Source organism: Phocoena sinus, chromosome 2 (genome assembly GCF_008692025.1).
Source record: "Phocoena sinus isolate mPhoSin1 chromosome 2, mPhoSin1.pri, whole genome shotgun sequence".
NCBI lineage: Eukaryota > Metazoa > Chordata > Mammalia > Artiodactyla > Phocoenidae > Phocoena > Phocoena sinus.
Genome location: NC_045764.1, coordinates 84029542 through 84050476, shown reverse-complemented (window position 1 = coordinate 84050476; position 20935 = coordinate 84029542). Strand labels below are relative to the sequence as shown.

At 35.4% G+C, this 20935-nt stretch overlaps 1 protein-coding gene across 2 annotated transcripts in view; it reads right to left on the bottom strand.

Moving 5' to 3' along the window:
• SPPL2A (signal peptide peptidase like 2A) overlaps nt 1-20935 on the bottom strand; it is a 51237-nt gene that overhangs the window by 20961 nt on the left and 9341 nt on the right. For both annotated transcript variants that reach the window (XM_032622149.1, XM_032622150.1), the window contains 8 exons: nt 12529-12648; nt 11621-11803; nt 11110-11199; nt 10491-10624; nt 6439-6590; nt 1928-2024; nt 1397-1498; nt 327-408 (listed from right to left, as the gene is read on the bottom strand). In XM_032622149.1, the coding sequence (XP_032478040.1) occupies nt 327-408; nt 1397-1498; nt 1928-2024; nt 6439-6590; nt 10491-10624; nt 11110-11199; nt 11621-11803; nt 12529-12648 (960 nt within the window). The remainder of the gene's footprint in view (nt 1-326; nt 409-1396; nt 1499-1927; nt 2025-6438; nt 6591-10490; nt 10625-11109; nt 11200-11620; nt 11804-12528; nt 12649-20935) is intronic.

Here is a 20935-nt window from a genome sequence, read left to right as displayed (position 1 = left end):
GAAATGTTCTTCCCTGATATCTAGTCTTGCACAGATTATATGAATTTGGCATATTATATGAATGATTAAAAATATTTTAGCTAGCAAATTAGTGGTTGCTTGGGGTTGAGGATTAGGATTGACTGCTAAAGGGCATGATAGAGCTTTTGAAAAGATAAGAAATATTCTCTAATTGATTGGGATGGTGGTTACAAAGTTACATATTTGTAAAATTTCAACAATCTGTACAATTGAAATGGGTGATTTAATTATCTGTAAATTATACCTTAATAAAGTTGTTTTAAAAAGAAAAAAATTATTTTAGCTAGCAAAGTAGTATACTTTACCTTGAAGTTGGGTAACTTCAGTGTTTTAATTAAATTCAGACAGAAAGCAATCCCTAAGATATCCTGTAAAATCCAAGCCCACCTAAAATCAAAAGAAATTACTCTATTGTTTTACTCAGTTATTTTTAAATGGAACATTTCAAAAGAAACAGATCACCAAAGTAATACTGTTCAATTGCTATGATATGAGTATTCAATTATTAAGCAGCAATTATAACAACAGAAAAACCTCTTATATTCTCCATATTTAGTAAGTTACTGTCCTAGTAGAATAATGAATACTACTACTACACTAAGAAAAAGTTGAAAGACTACCTCAGAAGAAAGTATATCGCGTAAGTGCATATTTATCTTTAATGTTTGAATTTATACATGTCTCTTTTAAGAAAGGTAGCTCATAACAAAGGACATTGATGTTAATATACATCCAGATAGCTAAAACATAAAGGAAATGAGAGCTATACAACATACTCTACCAGAAACTGACAACTGACATGAATAATTATCAATTATCATACCTGAAGCTGCCTAAAATTGTATGAGCTTTGCTCCCAAACTTTAGGCTGTTAAATCCTTTTGGGTATTAGTAATTTTATTAATAAACTGTTAAATTTTTTATTCTTCCTGCAAATGGACAGATACCTGTATATTTTCTGATATATCCTTTCTCATATGAAAGGTAGCATACTCTAGATATTCTTTCATATTTTGCTTTTTTCACTTAAAAATATATCCTGGAAATCACTGCATATTAATTCAGAGAGATCTTCATTCTTTACAGCTGCACTGCACTCCACTGTGCGGCTACACCATAATTAAGTATATTTTTGAAGCGTATTTCAGCTTAGATGTTTAAATCCTAATTCATTATTTCCTTCTCTAGACAACCTCAAATCCATTAGCACAAGATCTGTTTATTTAAGAATTTATTTAGCATGTTTCAAGACTATGATGTTCTGGGATAAAAGCCAAAAAAATCCATAATAATCATAATGAACAATTATCAAGGCAAGATATAAAGTAATCCATCCTTAGACTAATCTAAAAGTAAATACAATGAGTATTCATACCTATCTTCATTTCGAAATACAGCCCAAACAACAGCTATTGCTATGCACAGTCCAGAGAGAAAAATAAGTCTCACTTCAATGCTTTTGCCACGACACATAATCCTAAAAGAGAGAGTGAAATAGGTTAATTCACCCTGTAGATGAAACACAATGTTCAGTTAATGTAACAAATCAATGTTAGCCACAGTGACAAGAAAACTTTTGAAATATCAATTTAAAAGTCTTGATTTTAAGTATAACAAATGATACATAATAAAATATTTATCAGTTCAGTAGAACTGTGATGATGAAAATGCTTTATATCTGTGCTGTCCAATACTGTAGCCGCTAGCAACATGTGGTTATTTAGCACTTGAAATGCGGATAATGAGACTGGGCAACTGAATTTTTAATTTTATTATTTTAATTATTTTAAATTAAAATAGCGACATGCATATTGGACTGCACAGGTTTAAAATAACGCTGTTTTTCCTTGTATTATTTTAAATTACAAAAACCAACATTATAGGCTTCCTCATAAGAGATACATACATGCATTGTCCACATGGTATCTTCTGAATTAGTGCAGCAAGACAGTTGTACAGACTCATTGCTGATGCTATGCAGAAAATTGCTATCATAACATAAACTAGAAAAAAAAGATACTAAATTATATGAGAAAAGAAAGAAACATGATAAGAAAATATTTATACAATCAATATTAATTCTTTAGCTTTTTTACTGGATCATAATACTTTCAACGCAGAGACCATACCATAATCTGAATTGGTTACTAAACTGAAAATATTTAGATCTTGAGCTTTAAGGGTGGGTATTTTATGTGTTGTTTTAGTTCCATTACACACTGGTAGGATTTCTTTAGGGGCTGAAGCTGGCTCCACATTTTCTTTCTTTTTTAAAAAATTTACTATTTTTTTTATTGAACTATAGTTGATTTACAATATTGTATTAGTTTCAGGTGTACAGCTTCAGATTCTTTTCCATTATAGGTTATTACAAGATATTAAATATAGTCCCCTATGCTATACAGTAAATCCTTGTTTATCTTTTTAATATATAGTGGTGTGTATCTGTTAATCCCATACTCTTAATTTATCCCTCCCCCTTCCCTTTCCCTTTAGTAACCATAAGTTTCTTTTCTATGTCTGTGAGCCTGTTTCTGATTTGTAAATAAGGTGATTTGTACTATGTTTTAGATTTCACATATGTAATATCATATATTAGTCTTTCTGTCTGACTTACTTCACTTAGCATGACAATCTCTAGGTCCATCCATGTTACTGCAAATGGCATTATTTCATTCTTTTTAATGGCTGTGTAATATTACACTGTATGTGTGTGTATATATATATATACATATATATATGTATATATATATATAAAACACATCTTCTTTATCTATTCATCTATAGATGGGCACTTAGGTTGCTTTTATAATTTGGCTATTGTAAATAATGCTGCAATGAACATAGGGGTGCATATATCTTTTCTAATTAAGTTTTTGTTTTCTTAGAATAAATACCCAGAAGTGGAATTGCTGGATCATATGGTAGCTCTAATTTTAGTTTTTAAGGAACCTCCATACTGTTTTCATAGTGGCTGCACCAATTTACATTCCCACTAACAGTGTAGGAGGGTTTCCTTTTCTCCACATCCTCTCCAACATTTATCTGTAGACTTTTTGAAGATGGTCATTCTGAGACGTGTGAGATGAAACCTCATTGTAGTTTTGATTTGCAGTTTTCTAATAATTAGCGATGTTGAACATCTTCTCAAGTGCCTATTGACCATCTAAATGTCTTCTTTGGAGAAATGTCTATTTAGGTCTTCTGCCCAGTTTTGGATTAGGTTGTTTGTTTTTTTGATATTGAGTTGTATGAGCTGTTTTGGATATTAACCTCTTGTTGGTTGCATCTTTTGCAAATATTTTCTCCCAGTCCATAGGCTGTCTTTTCATTTTGTTTATGGTTTCCTTTGCTGTACAAAAGCTTATAAATTTGATTAGGTCCCATTTGTTTATTTTTGCTTTTATTTCTTTTGCCTTCGGAGACTGATTTAAGAAAATATTGCTACTATTTCTGTCAGTGGCTCTGCATTTTCTATCATTCAATGATTCAAACACACGTTTGCTAAAGATGTCTATAAAGTGAGTTGTAGACATTTGTGAGTATTTAATTTAAATGTAACGAATGGAGCAATTAATAAAACATTATAAATGCTTTTTAAATTGCAGCTTAAGGATGAGAACTGACACCTACCTTAGACGTTAATCATGATGTCTATATTTTCCTACAGTGGAATTTATCTCTAACAACTTTATATGTGTAAAACTAAATCCACTTAAACAAACCTCTTTGTCTAGATACGATACTAAGGTAGTTAAAATTCACAAATGCTTTTCTATATTAGCTATACTTATTTGAGAATTATTTAAAATTAAAAACATTTGATCTCGCTATTGTTAAAAAGGGGGAGAAATTATTGTACTCTAAAAGTGTTTGTTTTCTGAACTTTCTCAAAATTTCACAATGGAAATACAAATTTTAACTGAATTTTGCAAATTCCACTAGATTTCAGAAAACTATAACTCTGTTTTGTATGTGAGAAAAGAGTAAACTAGAGACAGTAAATAAGGGATAGACACTTTCTAATTGGTGATCTTGGACAAATTTTTTTTCGTTTCCTTATTATTCGCTATTGTTATTATTGGATACATATGGTAATCTGAGTAGTAAGACTGACAGTCAAAGGTTGCCAAGTTGAGTTTGGGTAGTCATCCACCAAAGGTCTCCAACCCAAGATTTAAAACTCTGGTGGAAATCATGCTCTGGAGGCCCTAAGAGAGTTTTAAGGTGTCTCATTCAATGTCATACTATACCTAAGAAAATGATTTGACATGAGAAAGAATTTGGTTAATATAACTATCTTTAGTTACTTTCTTGTATATGACAACATAAAATGGTAAGGAGAACCTGCAATTTCGTACATTGAACATATTAAGAAATGGCAGCAATTTTAGCCATAACGAACCGTTTGAAAGTATATTAAATCTTGCAATATCACACACCATTGTCAGAGTCATAATTAAATCCCATGTCCTAGGATAACCATGAGGTTAATTGATTTTCCTCCTACATTGAAAATTAGTTATAAGCAGGGTTAACTTTTTAAATACGGATGAGTTTAAGGAAATTCCTTACCAAAAATGAAAACATGCTTTAGGGTAAGGTTAGAAAAATCTCTTTTTTCTGTCAAAGACCTCTATATATATCAACTGAGGGTCAGACACAAACAGTTGAAAGCTGAGAATTAAATCAGAAAAATTAGCTGTGCAATGATGACCTAATACAAATATCACCCTGGTATCCACTCTCCCAGCAACATATTGAAATATGAGTGATATTCAAAGAAAATTTTTTCTAATTGGAAATATATGTCTTAAGTATAGTTTTAAAACTGCTGCCATAGGAAGGAGAAATTGAACAATAAGCTGAAACTAACCTTGGGGCCTCATTTTTCTAGTCCAGAAACTTATACTAATATTCTCTAAATAAGCATTGTAGCCTGTGGTGGTTTTTACAAAGGGTTTTTAATTCTCATCAGGCACACTCTCTCTTTCCCTGGGCTCCCTCCTCTTTTTGCTATATGTTGGCCACAAATAGCAAATTTCCATCCTATCAGACCACTAAGAAGACAGGCCAGGGGATGGGCAAGCCATTATCCTACCTTCTTAAAGGAAAAAGTATAATTTATTCTCTAGACCACAGGCAAGTACCTGTGTGTTTTTAGATGTAGTATGATCTGAAATGTTTATATAAGTAAAACAAAATTGAAGCAATACAACATCTTGGTTTGCAAAATGACAAAAAGAATAAACAACACTTTGGGGGTAAGCAGAAGCAATAAATCCATAATTTGAATAATCTTCTATTTCATATAACTATATATAGCCACCAAGAAATCCTTAGTCTGCTGCTTAGATACTGGCCTATTATGCTTTAACTGCAGAGAGGGAAACTTAAGGGCCATAGCAATTCTTTCAAGTCATCCATGAAGAAGTGTTCTTATTTCAAGACACAGTATATTTTTTTCCTTTTTTTTTTTTTTTTAAATTGGGGTATAGTTGCTTTACAATGTTGTGCTAGCTTCTGCTGTACAGCGAAGTGAATTGGCTATACGTATACATACATCCCCTCTTTTTTGGATTTCTTTCCTATCTAGGTCACCACAGAGCATTAGTAGAGTTCCCTGTGCTATACAGCAGGTTCTTATTAGTCATCTATTTTATACATATTAGTGCATATATGTCAATCCCAACCTCCAAATTCACCCCATCCTCCCTTCCCACCTTGGTGTCCATACGTTTGTTCTCTACATCTGTAGGACACACTATTTTTAAATTTTTACTATTTTTAAATTGTTTTTCTTTTCTTTTTAAAAAATTTTTTTTATTGGGGTATAGTTGTTTTAAAATGTTGTGTTAGTTTCTACTGCACAGCAAAGTGAAGTAGAGTTCCCTGTGCTATACAGCAGGTTCTTATTAGTCATCTATTTCATACATAGTAGTGCATACATGTCAATCCCAACCTCCCAGTTCATCCCACCACCACCCCCACACCGGACACAGTATTTTTTTAATTGGAATATATTTTTTCTAATCCCAGAGTAATAGGGGCCTAACACTTCTGACAGTTTAAAAAGTTCCTATCACTCTTTAACTATTCACTTAAGTTTTCCAGGTAGAATGCCTTAAAGGAAAAGATAAATCTGGCAAAGTAAATAAAAAGATGTATGCTAGGGGCTTCCCTGGTGGTGCAGTGGTTGAGAGTCCGCCTGCCGATGCAGGGGACACGGGTTCGTGCCCCGGTCTGGGAGGATCCCACATGCCGCGGAGCGGCTGGGCCCGTGAGCCATGGCCGCTGGGCCTGCACGTCCGGAGCTTGTGCTCCGCAATGGGAGAGGCTACAACAGTGAGAGGCCCCCATACAGAAAAAAAAAAAGATGTATGCTAAAAGTAGCAAATATAAAATATGATTTCTTACCCAACCATTTGTAGAAGAAATAAAGTAAGACCATCATAACACAGCAGATGACCACAAATATTATAACCGTTAGAGGACTAAAAGTAAAATATTCTTCCTTCTTTTTCCTCATTTCTCTATCTTCAGTGTTTGTCACTGCCTTCATGCTTTCCCTGCATAAACATACACAGGAACTTCAGCAAATCTCTGCCAAGTATAGCTATTTTAAAAATCTATCTCTAACACCAACTTAGATTTGTTTCTGATTACAAAGTATTATACTTAAAAATTACACACCAAAAAGAAATATTTAATCTAGAAAGTAAAAACTCCCTATAATTCTACCCTCAAGAGTTGATCTGTTATTAACCACTAACTTTTGAAATAGCATTTTTTTCTGGAGGCAAAATTGTTGAAACAGATGACATTTATTACATAAACAAATTAATGTGTATATTATCTAATTTGGAAACTACATTGACGTAATAAGTTTCAAATGATAACCAATTCTTTTTACACACTTAATATTACCAACTTGCAGATAGGAAAGTACTTTTAAAATTAGCTTCTCTTCAATGTAAAACACTAAATTCTTCTCTCAGTCAACTCAGTATTTTCTATATGTCTGTTCAGGGCTCACTGACATACTATGAAGTATTCAAAAGGAGTTCAAGACACAGCTTTGTCCTACCTTGATATAAGATAGCAAAATAGTTTCTAATTCTCCCAACAACATTGCTGGGTCACACAGCTAATAAAAGGCAGACACAGGAGTTGAAGAGGAAAGGGTCACAAGCTTCTTTTGTTGAGCAGTGAGTCTCTCTTCTGTCACCTAATTGTCTCTTCCCAGTTATATGGAACCCACTACATACTTTTCCAGCTCCAGTTCCTTCAACTCTGGTCTACTAAATTCTGTTCCCTTTTTGTATATCCTGACCCTTTTCATCAGGTCTGGGCTCAATACAAACTTTAGGTTAAAAAAAGATTTATTTCTATGAAACTGTACATTTGCCAAACTGCTTATTTACCAACATGCCACTTTCTTATTAGAAAACTGTGGATTGGGATGGTGACTATTCTAGGCATCTGTGACTCTAGGGAGGCAGCCTGGGAAAAGAGCTGGAAGAGGGCCTGGGGAGAGACACACAGTACCTCCCTGAAACTGTAGAGCTGGATGACAGGGTATTAACAAAAGTTTCAATGAAAGTAGTACCTGAGTGGGAAAACATGCCAACCTTTGGTATCTATCATTGCAAACAGATTCATTTAAAGACATTTCTATCACAGAACATATATAAGCCATAATAATCAAAGAGTCATATATTCATATTCAGTGTACTAAAAAGCACCAGGCAATTTCTTGAAGGAAAACATACACTAGATTTAAATCATGTTAAAATAATATAATTCATCTTTTTAAAAAATCGTACTCTTAAATCAGCTCAAGAGCCACATGCAATGAGAAGCTAAGCTTTCTTTCCTGCCATCTTGAGTTTATGATGAGAACCAGTTATAAGAAGGACTCATTATAATAGACTTTAACTCTCTACTGAGAAGTCTTTATACGGAATCAAGGCATTTTTCCTTTTTGCAAAAAGTACCTCTTTCATTTGGCAGGGTAATTCTGGGTTACGAGATCCTGTTCTGATAAATTTTCCATTCCCTAAGCCTTATTCTCTTTTCCCTTTTCTTTCAGTCTAACTCTCTTTACTTGCTAAATAACAGTCCTTGTGTTATTTTTTAAATTAAGATATAATTGACATATATTAGTTTCAGATGTATAACACAATTTGATATTTGTATATAATGCAAAATGATCACCACAATAAGTCTAGTTCACATCCATCACCACACAGTTAAAACATTTTTTTTCTTGTGATGAGAACTTTTAAGAACTACTTTCTTAGTAACTTTCAAATATGCAGTACAGTATTATTAACTATGGTTACCATGCTGTACATTACATCCCCAGGACTTATTTATTTTATAACTGGAAGTTTGTACCTTCACCCATTTTGCCCCCTCCCCACCTCCCCACCTGTGGTAACCACCCATCTGTTCTCTGCTCTATGAGTTGTTTTTTTTTTTTTTTAAGATTCCACACATAAATGAGATCATTTGGTATTTCTTTGTTTCACTTATTTCACTTAGCATAATGATATCATAATCCAGCCATGTTGTTGTGAACAGTCCTTATGTCCTCTATAATTCTACTTTTTATGAAACTTTTTCCATTTTATTACTGATTCATACTCTCTTTCTCTATACTGTCACCCCCACCACCAACAACACACACACTTAGTTCTTTCTATCTTTATCCTGCTCTTAGAATAAGCCTCCTCAATTTCAAAATCCATAATCCTGCAGGTAAAGGACATTTCCTCTCCCAACCCGGCTACTGAAGGCAACACATTCTTTGCTTTTGCCCATCATGTTTTATGAATAAAAGAACTTATACGTGCTGCTCTCCCACCTCCAATTTTCTTGAGGAAGAGCCTGCCCTGACATGTATATGAAGCTTGCCTTGCTAACTCAAAGTGTGGTCCACGGGCCAGTTTGTCAAAAATGCAGAGTCTTAGCACGCATCCCAAGCCTACTAAATCTGAATTTTTAAAAATTTTAATGAGCTCTCAAGACAGTTTGTATGCACATTACAGTTTGAGAAGCACTACTCTAGAGAAGAAACAATTTACATTATAATGTAAGTATAGTGAAGATATATATTAAATGGAAAAACATTTTCAGTGAATCAGTAGCTTTTGGGAAATTATTTATAAAGTTTCACCATATAATCTATAAAATGATTTTGGAGATCTTACATACTATGCTTTATAAAGATTAATAATGAAGAAAAATAATGCTTACTCGTGAAATCATGTGACTAATACATGCTGAAATGTGTTTTCCAAATATGTAAAATATTTTAAGCTCAATACTCTAGGAATCTACACCTGTTAAACCCTAGACTTCTCTCTTGATGAAAGTCAATCAAATTTTAGTACTTTAAGAAATTACAAATAAGCTTATTAGCTTCGGCTAGCGTCAAGTAAGCCCTTTTTAATGGAATCTATAGATCAATTCACAAGTGAATATATCGTCCGTTATGCATAAAATAATATGCTCTGAGCACAATTTTTTACTCAGAGTTATAAATATGAACTGATCCTTCTAAACTACATTGCTGGGACTTTCCTGGTGGTCCAGTGGTAAAGAATCTGCCTTACAGTGCAGGGAATGTGGGTTCGATCCCTGGTCAGGGAACTAAGATCCCAAATGCCGCGGGGCAACTAAGCCTGTGTGCCACAACTACTGAGCTCACGCACCACAACTAGAGCCCGCATGCCGCAAACTACAGAGCCCACGTGCTCTGGAGCCTGTGCGCCACAACTAGAGGGAAGCCTGTGCCCCAACAAAAGATCCCGCATGGCTCAACGAAGATCCTGCATGTCACAACTAAGACCTGATGCAGCCAAAAATAAATTAAATAAATAAATAAATAAATCTTTAAAAAAATAAACTACATTGCTTGCTTTAGTCTATAGCCAAAGGTACGTAACTGTAAGAAGACTGGGCCTAGGTTGTTATTAAATAGAGAAATCTAAATTTCACATACATTTGGCATTTCTATATTTAAATTAAAATATGGACATGTTTAATTAATATCCTCAGAATTACTAAAGCATTGAATAGAATGATGAGGTCACACTGTAATGACTCAACTCAGGAGGAGCTGAAAAACTTCCCACCTTCTCTTTTTTATTTTCTTCCAATCTAAATAGGCACATTAGAATGTTAACTATCTCCACCTTTTCTGGGAGAAGTAATTAAACATTTTAATTTAAGAGTCTCTGGTGAAATTTCAATGTTTCCTTCCCAGCAGAACAAGAGGAACCTATGACTCCCTTCTTCTCAGTGAAAAGTTAAAGACCTGAATGAGGACAAACCTGGCAATCTAATGGTCAGCACTATATTCTAAGAACAAGCAGAACTTTATGTGTTGTTACACGATAAAATGATTAACAAACAATTTTTAACCATTTATCTTAAAAACAATGAAGTTTAATTAAGCTTACAATTCAATTAGCCCACTCCAGTATCCTCCTAATGCCACAGTGAACACAGCAATTACAAAAATAACCACCATAGTATAGTCAAAGTTAGGCCACGATGGAGAATACATTTTCACAGTAATGTTATCTCCGAGAGTCTGAAAGGCAAAATAACAGTTAATACACTGGAATTAGTTTTCTTTTTACTATAGCATATGGCAGCAATATTCCAATTTCATTCTGGAATGGACACTATACATAAGATAGCCAAGAATAATAGAACTGTTTTGACAACATGATATATAGTCTCTTGTCAAAATTATGAGGCTATGCTTTGGTTTATTAAATCTTGAAAGTGCAATGTTCCACACATCACATTTTGTTCAAGGATTTAAAGTTAAATGATACAACACAAAGATTTTTAAAGAGGTCAAAGTAAAGAAATATCCCTTCTAAAGTCAGGACTCTGAAACACCTTGTGCTCAATGGGGGGGTGCATACTTTCCAAATAAAAACTTGATAGGCCTTTATAACTTCCTGTTAGCAAATGGAACATATATAATAATTTAAATTAAATATCATGGTTAAAAGTAAAAAGCTGTACTATTTATAAACTTTATCTAATATATAATTACTAATTTACCTGCTTCGTATCTTTAAAGTCTTTGTGGTTTATAAATGCAATCAGTATTTTCACATCATGAAATTCAGATTTGTTCCCTGAGGGAGGAAACTAAAAGAAAAAAACATATTGTGAAGACTTATGAACTACTAGTGTATTTACAGAATAAAATACAAGTTATTCATTAAGTACAAACATTACATCTTTTTAAAGTAATAAAACGAAGTTTCATGTGTTCTTAATGTTATAGTAAGTGTTCTCAAACTGGAATCCTTTTAGCATAAACTTAAACTGATACTTTACACACACATACACACACATTCCTAACATAGTCTTGTCTACTTTAGGAATGGAAAAGAAACAAAATTTTCCAATTAAACACCTATCATAACCAGAATGTTTATTTAAAAAGAATCCTACCATCAGATTATTCAAAACTCAGCCCCTAAACCACACACAAAGAAGATAGTTCAATTCCTGTGAAATTTGATATCATGAACTCAAAAGAAGTTATTCTAGTTTTATAACTTACGAGGACACTGTTATTGGCAACCAACAATGCTTCAGCACCTCCTGTTTGTGCAATTCTGGCTTTTTCAAGAAAATGGCAGGTTCCCCACTGTACCACAACTGCTTTGTTCTTTATTCCATCAGGAGGAATATCAGAAAGGTTGCACAGTGGTGTGGTAGTCAGATTCATCAAACTAATGGAAGTCTGGAAAGAAGAAATGTCTTTAATATTATAAATATCATATTTCACCTTAAATGCATTCAATGACAAAGTGTCAACATTGGTTTAATACAAGGTTCTTTTTTTTTTTTTTTAATTTTATTTATTTATTTATTTTTGGCTGTGTTGGGTCTTCGTTGCTGCACACGGGCTTTCTCTAGTTGTGGTGAGCGGGGGCTACTCTTCATTGCGGTACGTGGGCTTCTCATTATGGTGGCTTCTCTTGTTGTGGAGCACGGGCTCTAGTCACGTGGGCTTCAGTAGTTGTGGCATGTGGGCTCAGTAGTTGTGGCTCGCGTGGCTCACGGGCTCTAGAGTGCAGGCTTAGTAGTTGTGGAGCCCAGGCTTAGGTGCTCCGTGGCATGCGGGATCTTCCCAGACCAGGGCTCAAACCCGTGTCCCCTGCATTGGCAGCTGGATTCTTAACCACTGTGCCACCAGGGAAGTCCCAAGGTTCTTTTAAATTAGAAATATTTGATGACAATCAGGCTTTGAGGCAAGTATTTTTATTTTTATTTATTTATTTATTTTGAGGCAAGTATTTTTATTATCTAACTTGTTTTTCTCACAGAGAGAAATACTTAAGCAAAAGCAATAAATATTTATTAATCATAATATAACTAGTTTACATTCTAAAACATAATAATCACTCATTCTTACCATTCAATATTTTTATGTTTATAAATAAATAGAAGCTGTGATTTACTTACTGCATTTTCTAGGGTACTTGGAAGAGCTGTCCAATGAGGGTTATATAGCATGCAGTAGTCCTTAGATGGTGAAGGCATGCCATTTCCAGATGCGTGCAGGATTGCTTCCTGAGCAGCTGTCTAGGACACAAACAATAATTTTCACAGTGGCAATAATTCGGCTTGCCAAGAACTAAGCATTTTAATAAAGCTATTTATATACAGGTTTGACCACATTTCCTTAAGGGGGAAGGTCCTCCAATAAATTGATTTCTTCTTGTTTGAGGAAATGGTAAAACTGTACATGGTTGCCCAGAACACATTCTTTAAGGAAGATAAGTCACTTTCTTACAGGCCCTTGTTATAAGGGCCATATCCCAGGGAGGAATCTTGTTATGATTTTATAAGTTCAATACTCCCTTTACAGTCTGAAACTTTATTTCCCAATCTCTTATGAGTTATTATTCCATTGTTCATATTCTATAAAAGAAAATGAACTTGAAGTCCCTCAACCTATATTACCTTCCATATTCTATGAGTAACTGGGGTAAAAACAAAGGTATCATTATTTCTAAGTGCTATCTTTGGAAGAGAACCAGAGCAACTGGAAATCTCAAGTTTTCAAGACCCTGCAACTGCCTATTCCAAAAGACCAGTCTAGAGTTTAGAGTGGAAAAAGAAGATATAGAAACATGTTCATTCCTTTTACCTCATTTCTCACTACCTAGAAAAGAGAGACAAGAGGTAAGAAGTGACTAAAAAGAACATCCATTGTACATGGGGGTGGGGGGTGGGAGTGGAGCCTATGACATGAAGAAACAGCCTAAGATAACTAGAATACCACTACACATCCCAATTCCCTTCAAACTTGGATCAGTCCAGATCCTTCCTCTCTCCTCCTTTGAGAAAATCTTACTCTACAACATAAGGGAGAAAAATGATTGTTTGGCAGATAAATATGTTGTACTACTAAGCCTCTGCCACTAAAGCATGCATTAGGTCGAGCTACAGGAAACTGCTGATATTTGATCATTTTTGATCTATAAAATTGTTTATTACATAGAAGTCAATTTAAATGTCTAAGAAGTACAGAAATGCTCTAATCCATGCTCTCCTACCTGAAATCTCCCTTGAACCTTCGAGATTAGAAAACTTTCTAGCATACTTGGGACTTTATTAGCTTATGGATCTAAACAAGTATAGGGAATTCTTGAAACATGCCATCAGATTACATAAAGTAATTACATAAGGAATCTACTTCTGGAAAAAAGAAATGTAGTTTTCATTCAGCTATATACTTGGTGGCTATGAATGGATTCTGACAGGAGAGGTAAACTGATATGTTAAATTCTTACTGTACACAAACTATTTTTAGGTGTAAACAAACTACACAAATTCAACAAAGTATATTTAGGTTAATGTCATACATTTATTTGATTCATTGTCAGTTTTATAAATGATGGCTCTGAGACTCAGAGTAGTTACTAACAACCTACGTAAGGTCACACATCATCTACAGTTCTAACTATTGCTGGTAATTTTAGATAATCATAAGGGTTGATTAGACCCTTATGACATTAAACATTTTTTAAAGAATACTATGTAAGTGAATTGGGTACTTCTTATTGCACCCAACAAAATGGCAGATGATATCAGGATGTCCCGCTATTAGCAATGCTGAGTTTGATTATTTGGTTAACATAGTAACTGCAAGGTTTCTCCAATGGAAAGTTAAATATTTTTTTCCTCTTGTGATTAGTAAGTAATCTGTAGCACAATGTGAACAGTTCAGCAACTTATCACCTAGGGTTTTAGCCTCCATGCCTGAATTTAATTTTACATATTATGTTGGGGGTTGTGAAATGGTGAATGTCAAACCTCTATATTTATTAGCTTGTACTCTTCTTTTTTTTTTATAAATTTATTTTATTTATTTATTTTTGGCTGCGTTGGGTCTTCATTGCTGCGTGCGGGCTTTCTCTAGTGGCAGCAAGCAGGGGCTACTCTTCATTGCAGTGCGCGGGCTTCTCATTGCAGCGGCTTCTCTTGTTGTGGAGCACGGACTCTAGGCACACAGGCTTCAGGAGTTGTGGCACACGGGCTCTAGAGCACAGGCTCAGTAGTTGTGGCACATGGCCTCAGTAGTTGTGGCTCACAGGCTCAGTAGTTGTGGCACGCGGGCCCTAGAGCACAGGCTCAGTAGTTGTGGAGCACGGGCTTAGTTGCTCCGCGGCATGTGGGATCCTCCCAGACCAGGGCTCGAACCCGTGTCCCCTGCATTGGCAGGCGGATTCTTAACCACTGCACCACCACAGAAGCCCTTGTACTCTTCTTTTCTAAAAAAAAAAAGAGCTTTACTCTCTCTCTCTACCACCTTTTGTTTGCTATCACTAGAGATTAATTGACTTTTTAAAATTCAATGTAGTGCAATTACAATTATTCGTTTGATGTTCAAATTACCCCAAATTTGGCCAGCAGAGCCTCTTCCACCTTGCTCTTTGTATCCTTTTGGCAAGACCCCATTAGTCTTTGAGGACTTCCTTGTTTTAGGCTGACTTTATCCTTTACCTGCCATAGATTGGAACCAGTAATTCTACTAAGCTCCTTTTAGAGAGAACTGTATTTAAATTAGGATTTGGGTTTTAACAATGCACAGTGCTGAAGTGGTATAACCTTTACAATAGACAATTGGCAATATCAATCAAACTTTTTTAATACTTTTAATTCTCTGATTCATATCCTACAGATGTATTACATAATGCACAAAGATTATACAAAGATAGATGTACAAGGATATTCACTGCAATATGTTATAGCAAAAACAAAAAACATCTTCCACAGATAAGAATCCGTTATATTATGGTATGCATAGTACACAGCTATTAAAAAGAAAGAACTAGAGGACTTCCCAGGTGGTGCAGTGGTTAAGAGTCTGCCTGCTAATGCAGGGGGCACAGGTCCGAGCCCTGGTCTGGAAATATCCCACATGCCGTGGAGCAACTAAGCCCGTGCGCCACAACTACTGAGCCTGAGCTCTAGAGCCCGCATGCCACAACTACTGAAGCCTGAGCGCCTAGAGTCCGTGCTCCAGAGCAAAGAGAAGCCACCGCAATGAGAAGCCCACACACCACAACAAAAAGTAGCCCCACTCGCCGCAACTAGAGAAAGCCAGTGAGCAGCAATAAAGACCCAACGCAGCCAAAAATAAATAAATGAATAAATAAATTTATTAAAAAATTTAAAAAAAGAAATAACTAGATCTACCTGTAGAAATAGATGTCCATGGAGAGAAAAGCAAGTTCCAGAAAGATATTTATAGTGTTTTCTATTTTTATAAAAATGACCCCCCCTCTAAGCTCCCTATATGTATTTGTACTGTTATGTGAACTTAAAGAATGATGTGGAGAGAGATCAGGCTATTAAAAAAAGGAGAGGAAAACAAAAGCAAAGATGAGGGTGTAAAAAGATTGGAATGAGAAAATTAAAAAAGGAAAGAAACAACCAAACAAAACAAAAAGGTATGAAGTCCCTCTCCTCTCATCCTGGTTCTCACAGTCACCCCTTAGGGGCTTCTCTTATGTCTTTCCAGATACTATCTACGAATATTTAAGATAGATAGATATTGGGTTGGCCAAAAAGTTCCTTCGGTTTTTAAGTAAAAATAAAAGACACATTTTTCATTTTCACCAAGAACTTTATTGAACAACGTATTCACCCTTTTGTTCCACTACCTTCTGCCATTTTTCAGGCAACTTCATAATTCCCTCTTCCCAAAACTTTTTATATTTTTGAGCAAAGAACTGTTCCAGGTGCCTTTTACAATCTTCCAGGGAAAGGAAATGATTTCCATTAAGAGAATTTTGTAAAGACCAAAATAAATGGAAATCCAAAGGTACAATGTCTGGTGAATATGGCAGATGAATCAGAACTTCCCAGCCAAGCTGTACAATTTTTGCCTGGTCATCAAAGAAACATGAGGTCTTGCGTTATCCTGATGGAAGATTATGCATCTTCTCTTGACTGATTCTGGACGCTTTTCATCAAGTGCTGCTTTCAGTTGGTCTACTTGGGAGAAGTACTTGTTGGGATTAATCATTTGGTTTTCTGGAAGGAGCTCATCATAGAGGACTCCCTTCCAATCCCACCATATACACAACATCATCTTCTTTGGTTGAAGACCGGCCTCTGGTGTGGTTGGTGGTGGTTCATTTCACTTGCCCCACAATCTCATCTATATCACATTATTGTACAGCATTCACTTTTCATCACCCATTACAATTTGTTTTAAAAACAGAAACTTTGTTACGTTTCAGTAGAGAATCGCGTGAGGAAATATGGTCAAGGAGGTTTTTCTCACTTAACTTATGTGGAACCCAAACTTCAGTGATTAACATAACCAAGTTATTGCAAATGATTTTCAATGTTTGACTTGGATATTTTGAGTATGTCTGCTATCTCCTGCACGGTATAAAGTTGATTGTTCTCAATTAATGTCTCGGTTTGATCGCTATCAACTTCAACTGGTCTACCCGACCATGAAGCATCGTCCAGTGAGAAATCTCCAGCATGAAATTTTGCAAACCACTTTTGACACGTTCGATCAGTCACAGAACCTTCTCCATACACTACACAACTCTCTTTTTGCGTTTCAGTTGCATTTTTACCTGTCTTGAAATAATGAAGCATAATATGCTGAAAACGTTGCTTTTTTCTCCCATCTTCAATTTAATAATGGCTATACAAAAATTCACCAATTTTGATTTTTTTTAATGCATGCTGATATGACAGCTGTCACATTACAATCTAACAAAATTGCTTCGAATGAAGTTAAAGACAGCTAAGCCCTACCAGAGCCATCTTATGGAAAAACCGAATGAACCTTTTGGCCAACCTGACAGATAGATAGATAGATAGATCTCAAACATATACATTGTTGTGTGTTTTACACATATGGGATCATACTATATATACTACTGTGTAGCTTTTCTAAAATTTTACTTTTTAAAGTTTATTTCTTTGAAGTATAACTGATTTACAATGTTAGTCTCTACTGTATAGCAAAGTGATTCTGTTATATATATATTCTTTTCCATTATGGTTTATTACAGGATATTGAATATAGTTCCCTGTGCTATACAATAGGACCTTGTAAGTCCATCCTATATATAATAGTTTGCACCTGCTAATCCCAAACTCCCAATCCTTCCCTCCCCCACGCCCCTCCCCCTTGGCAACCACAAGTCTGTTCTCTATGTCTGTGAGTCTGTTTCTGTTTCATAGATAAGTTCATGTCATATTTTAGATTCCACATGTAAGTGATATCATATGGTATTTGTCTCTTTCTGACTTACTTCACTTAGTATGATAATCTCTAGGTCCGTCCATGTTGCTTCAAGTGGCAGTATTTCATTCTTTTTTATGGCTGAGTAGTATTCCATAGTATATGTGTACCACATCTTCTTTATCCATTCATCTGTCGATGGACATTTAGGCTGCTTCTATGTCTCTGCTACTGTAAATAGTGCTGCTATGAACACTGGGGTGCATGTATCTTCCTGAATTATAGTTTTCTCTGGATATACGCCCAGGAATGGGATTGCAGGATCATATGGCAACTCTATTTTTAGCTTTTTGAGGAACCTCCATACTGTTTTCCATAGTGGCTGCATCAATTTACATTCCCACCAACAGTGTAGGAGGGTTTCCTTTTCTCCACACCCTCTCCAGTATTTGCTATTTGTAGACTTTTCAATGCTGGCCATTCTGACTGGTGTGAGGTGGTACCTCATTATAGTTTTTTTTTTTTTTTTTTTTTTTTTTTTTGGTACGCGGGCCTCTCACTGTTGTGGCCTCTCCTGTTGCAGAGCACAGGCTCCCGACGCGCAGGCTTAGCAGCCATGGCTCACGGGCCCACCTGCTCCGCGGCATGTGGGATCTTCCCAGACCGGGGCACGAACCCATGTCCCCTGCATCGGCAGGCGGACTCTCAACCACTACGCCACCAGGGAAGCCCTGTATGTCTTTTTGGAGAAATGTCTATTTAGCTCATTTGCCCATTTTTCAATTGGATTGTTCTTTTGTTGTTGACTTGTATGAGCTGTTTGAATATTTTGGAAATCAAGCCCTTGTGGGTTGCCTCATTTGCAAATACTTTCTCCCAGTCTGTAGGTTTGTCTTTTCATTTTGTTTATGATTTCCTTTGCTGTACAAAAGCTTGTAAGTTTGATTAGGTCTCATTTGTTTATTTTTTCTTTTATTTCTATTGCCCTGGGAGACTGACCAAAGAAAACACTGGTATGATTTATGTCAGAGAATGTTTTGCTTACATTCTCTTCTAAGAGTATTATGGTGTCACGTCTTATATTTAAGTCTTTAAGCCGTAAAATTTAAATTTTATATGTTAGATTTTCCATATTGATACATATACACTACCTCCTCTTACACAACTGTATAATAGTCAGTGTTACTTTTATAATTACAAAAGCTAAGGGATTTTAAAAAAAGCTTAAAAGTACAAGGAAGTACAAAGGTATCCAACTATGAGTAACATTTATTGCTATAGACAGATTACAGTCTTTTTTACAGTGGTAGAAAATTTATCATTGATATAAGCAAAATTCATTGATATGGGAATTACTAAGGCAAAACACAAATTTTAGTGGAAGATTAGTATGAGAGAGGAAAGTATAACCATACATAATTGTAGAATAGTTCATATTGGATGTGCAACATGCAGCAAATTTCATGAGCAAGCTAATATATCCAAACAACTTAAGCATTTCCACTACAGTTTAACATCTTAGTAAAATTTCTCATAGAGATGATATAGTTTTGAAAATTCAGTTTATCAACAATAGATATCATATGTTCTGGAGTTAGAGACCTAGGACAGAATGGCAATTTCACCATTTATTGGCTATGTTACAAGTCATTTAAACTGTTTAAGCGTCAACATCTTGGTTTTTTTGTTTTTTGCTTTTGGTCCCGCCTCGAGGCTTGCGGGATCTTAGTTCCCAGACCAGGGATTAAACCTGGGCCCTGGCAGTAGAAGTACGGAGTCCTAACCACTAGACCTCCAGGGGATTCCCTCCTCAGCTTTGAGATGACAAAAAATGTCCAGACCTCACAGAGCTGTCATGATTAAGTCAGATGATGCAAATGTTTACACATATTAAGCTCTTAATAAATGGTAACTATTATTATTAATAATACATCTAGCACCTTGCCAAGTACTCGCACAATGCAGAAGAAATACAAGATGATTAGTGGTTGCTTAGGGTTTGGTAGGATGTGGGGATGGGGGTGATAGCTACAGAATATGAGGTTTCTTTCTTTCTTTTTTTAAAATAGACCTTATGTTTTAGATCACCTTTAGGGTCACAGCAAAACTGAGCCTGAAGTACAGTGTTCCTACATATCCCCTTACCACACACACGCATAGCCTCCCTCCAACCTCCATTATTAACATTTGTTACCATCTATGAACCTACACTGACAATTCATTACCACCCAAAGTCCACATTTTACATTTAGGGTCTCTCCTGGTGCTTACATTATATAGGTTTTGACAAATATGTAATGACATGTATACACCATTACAGCAACATACGGAATATGAAGTAGTTTTATTGCCCTAAAAATCCTCTGTACTCTACCTAGTTGGTTTCTTTTTGAGGTGATGTAGATGTTTTAAAATTGACTATAGTAACGGTTGTACATATCTGTAAATATATTAAAAGCCACTGAATTGTACACTTTAAATGGGTGAATTTTATGGTATATGAACTATATCTCAATAAATCTGCCCCCACCAAGAAACACTAAACAAGAAATTATAGTCTTACTGGGAAGATTAAAAAGAAACCTGAAAAAGATAATGACAAACAGAATGTGATTTAAGTCAGTCTCTAGTAAAAGCTTTAGTAGTTCTTAGGGTGTTGGAAATGCAAATTTTTGGACCCTATTCCAGACCTACTGAATCAGAAACTCTGAGAAGTTTATTTCTAACAAGGCCTTATGGAGATTTTGAGGCTTGTTAAGGTTTGAGTACCATAGCTATAGGAGCAGTGCTTCTAAAGATTTAACGTGCATACAAATCACTTAGTGATCATATTAAAATGGAGATTCTGATTCAGTTGGCCTGGGTGGAATGTGGGATTCTGCATGTCTAACAAGCTCCCAGGTGATCCTGATACTGCTGCTCTATGGTCCCAACCTTGAGCAGCAAAAGCCATATGGGAACAAGAGCACAGTCATCCCTCAGTATCTGAGGGAGACTGGTTCCAGGACAGGTAACAAAATCCAGGTATGCTCAAATCCCATAGATTTGATTCCACACAAATTCAACAAATTGTAGATCATAAACAAAGTATATGTATTGAAAAAAATCCAAGTATAAGTGGACCCGTGCAGTTTAAACCCATGTTGT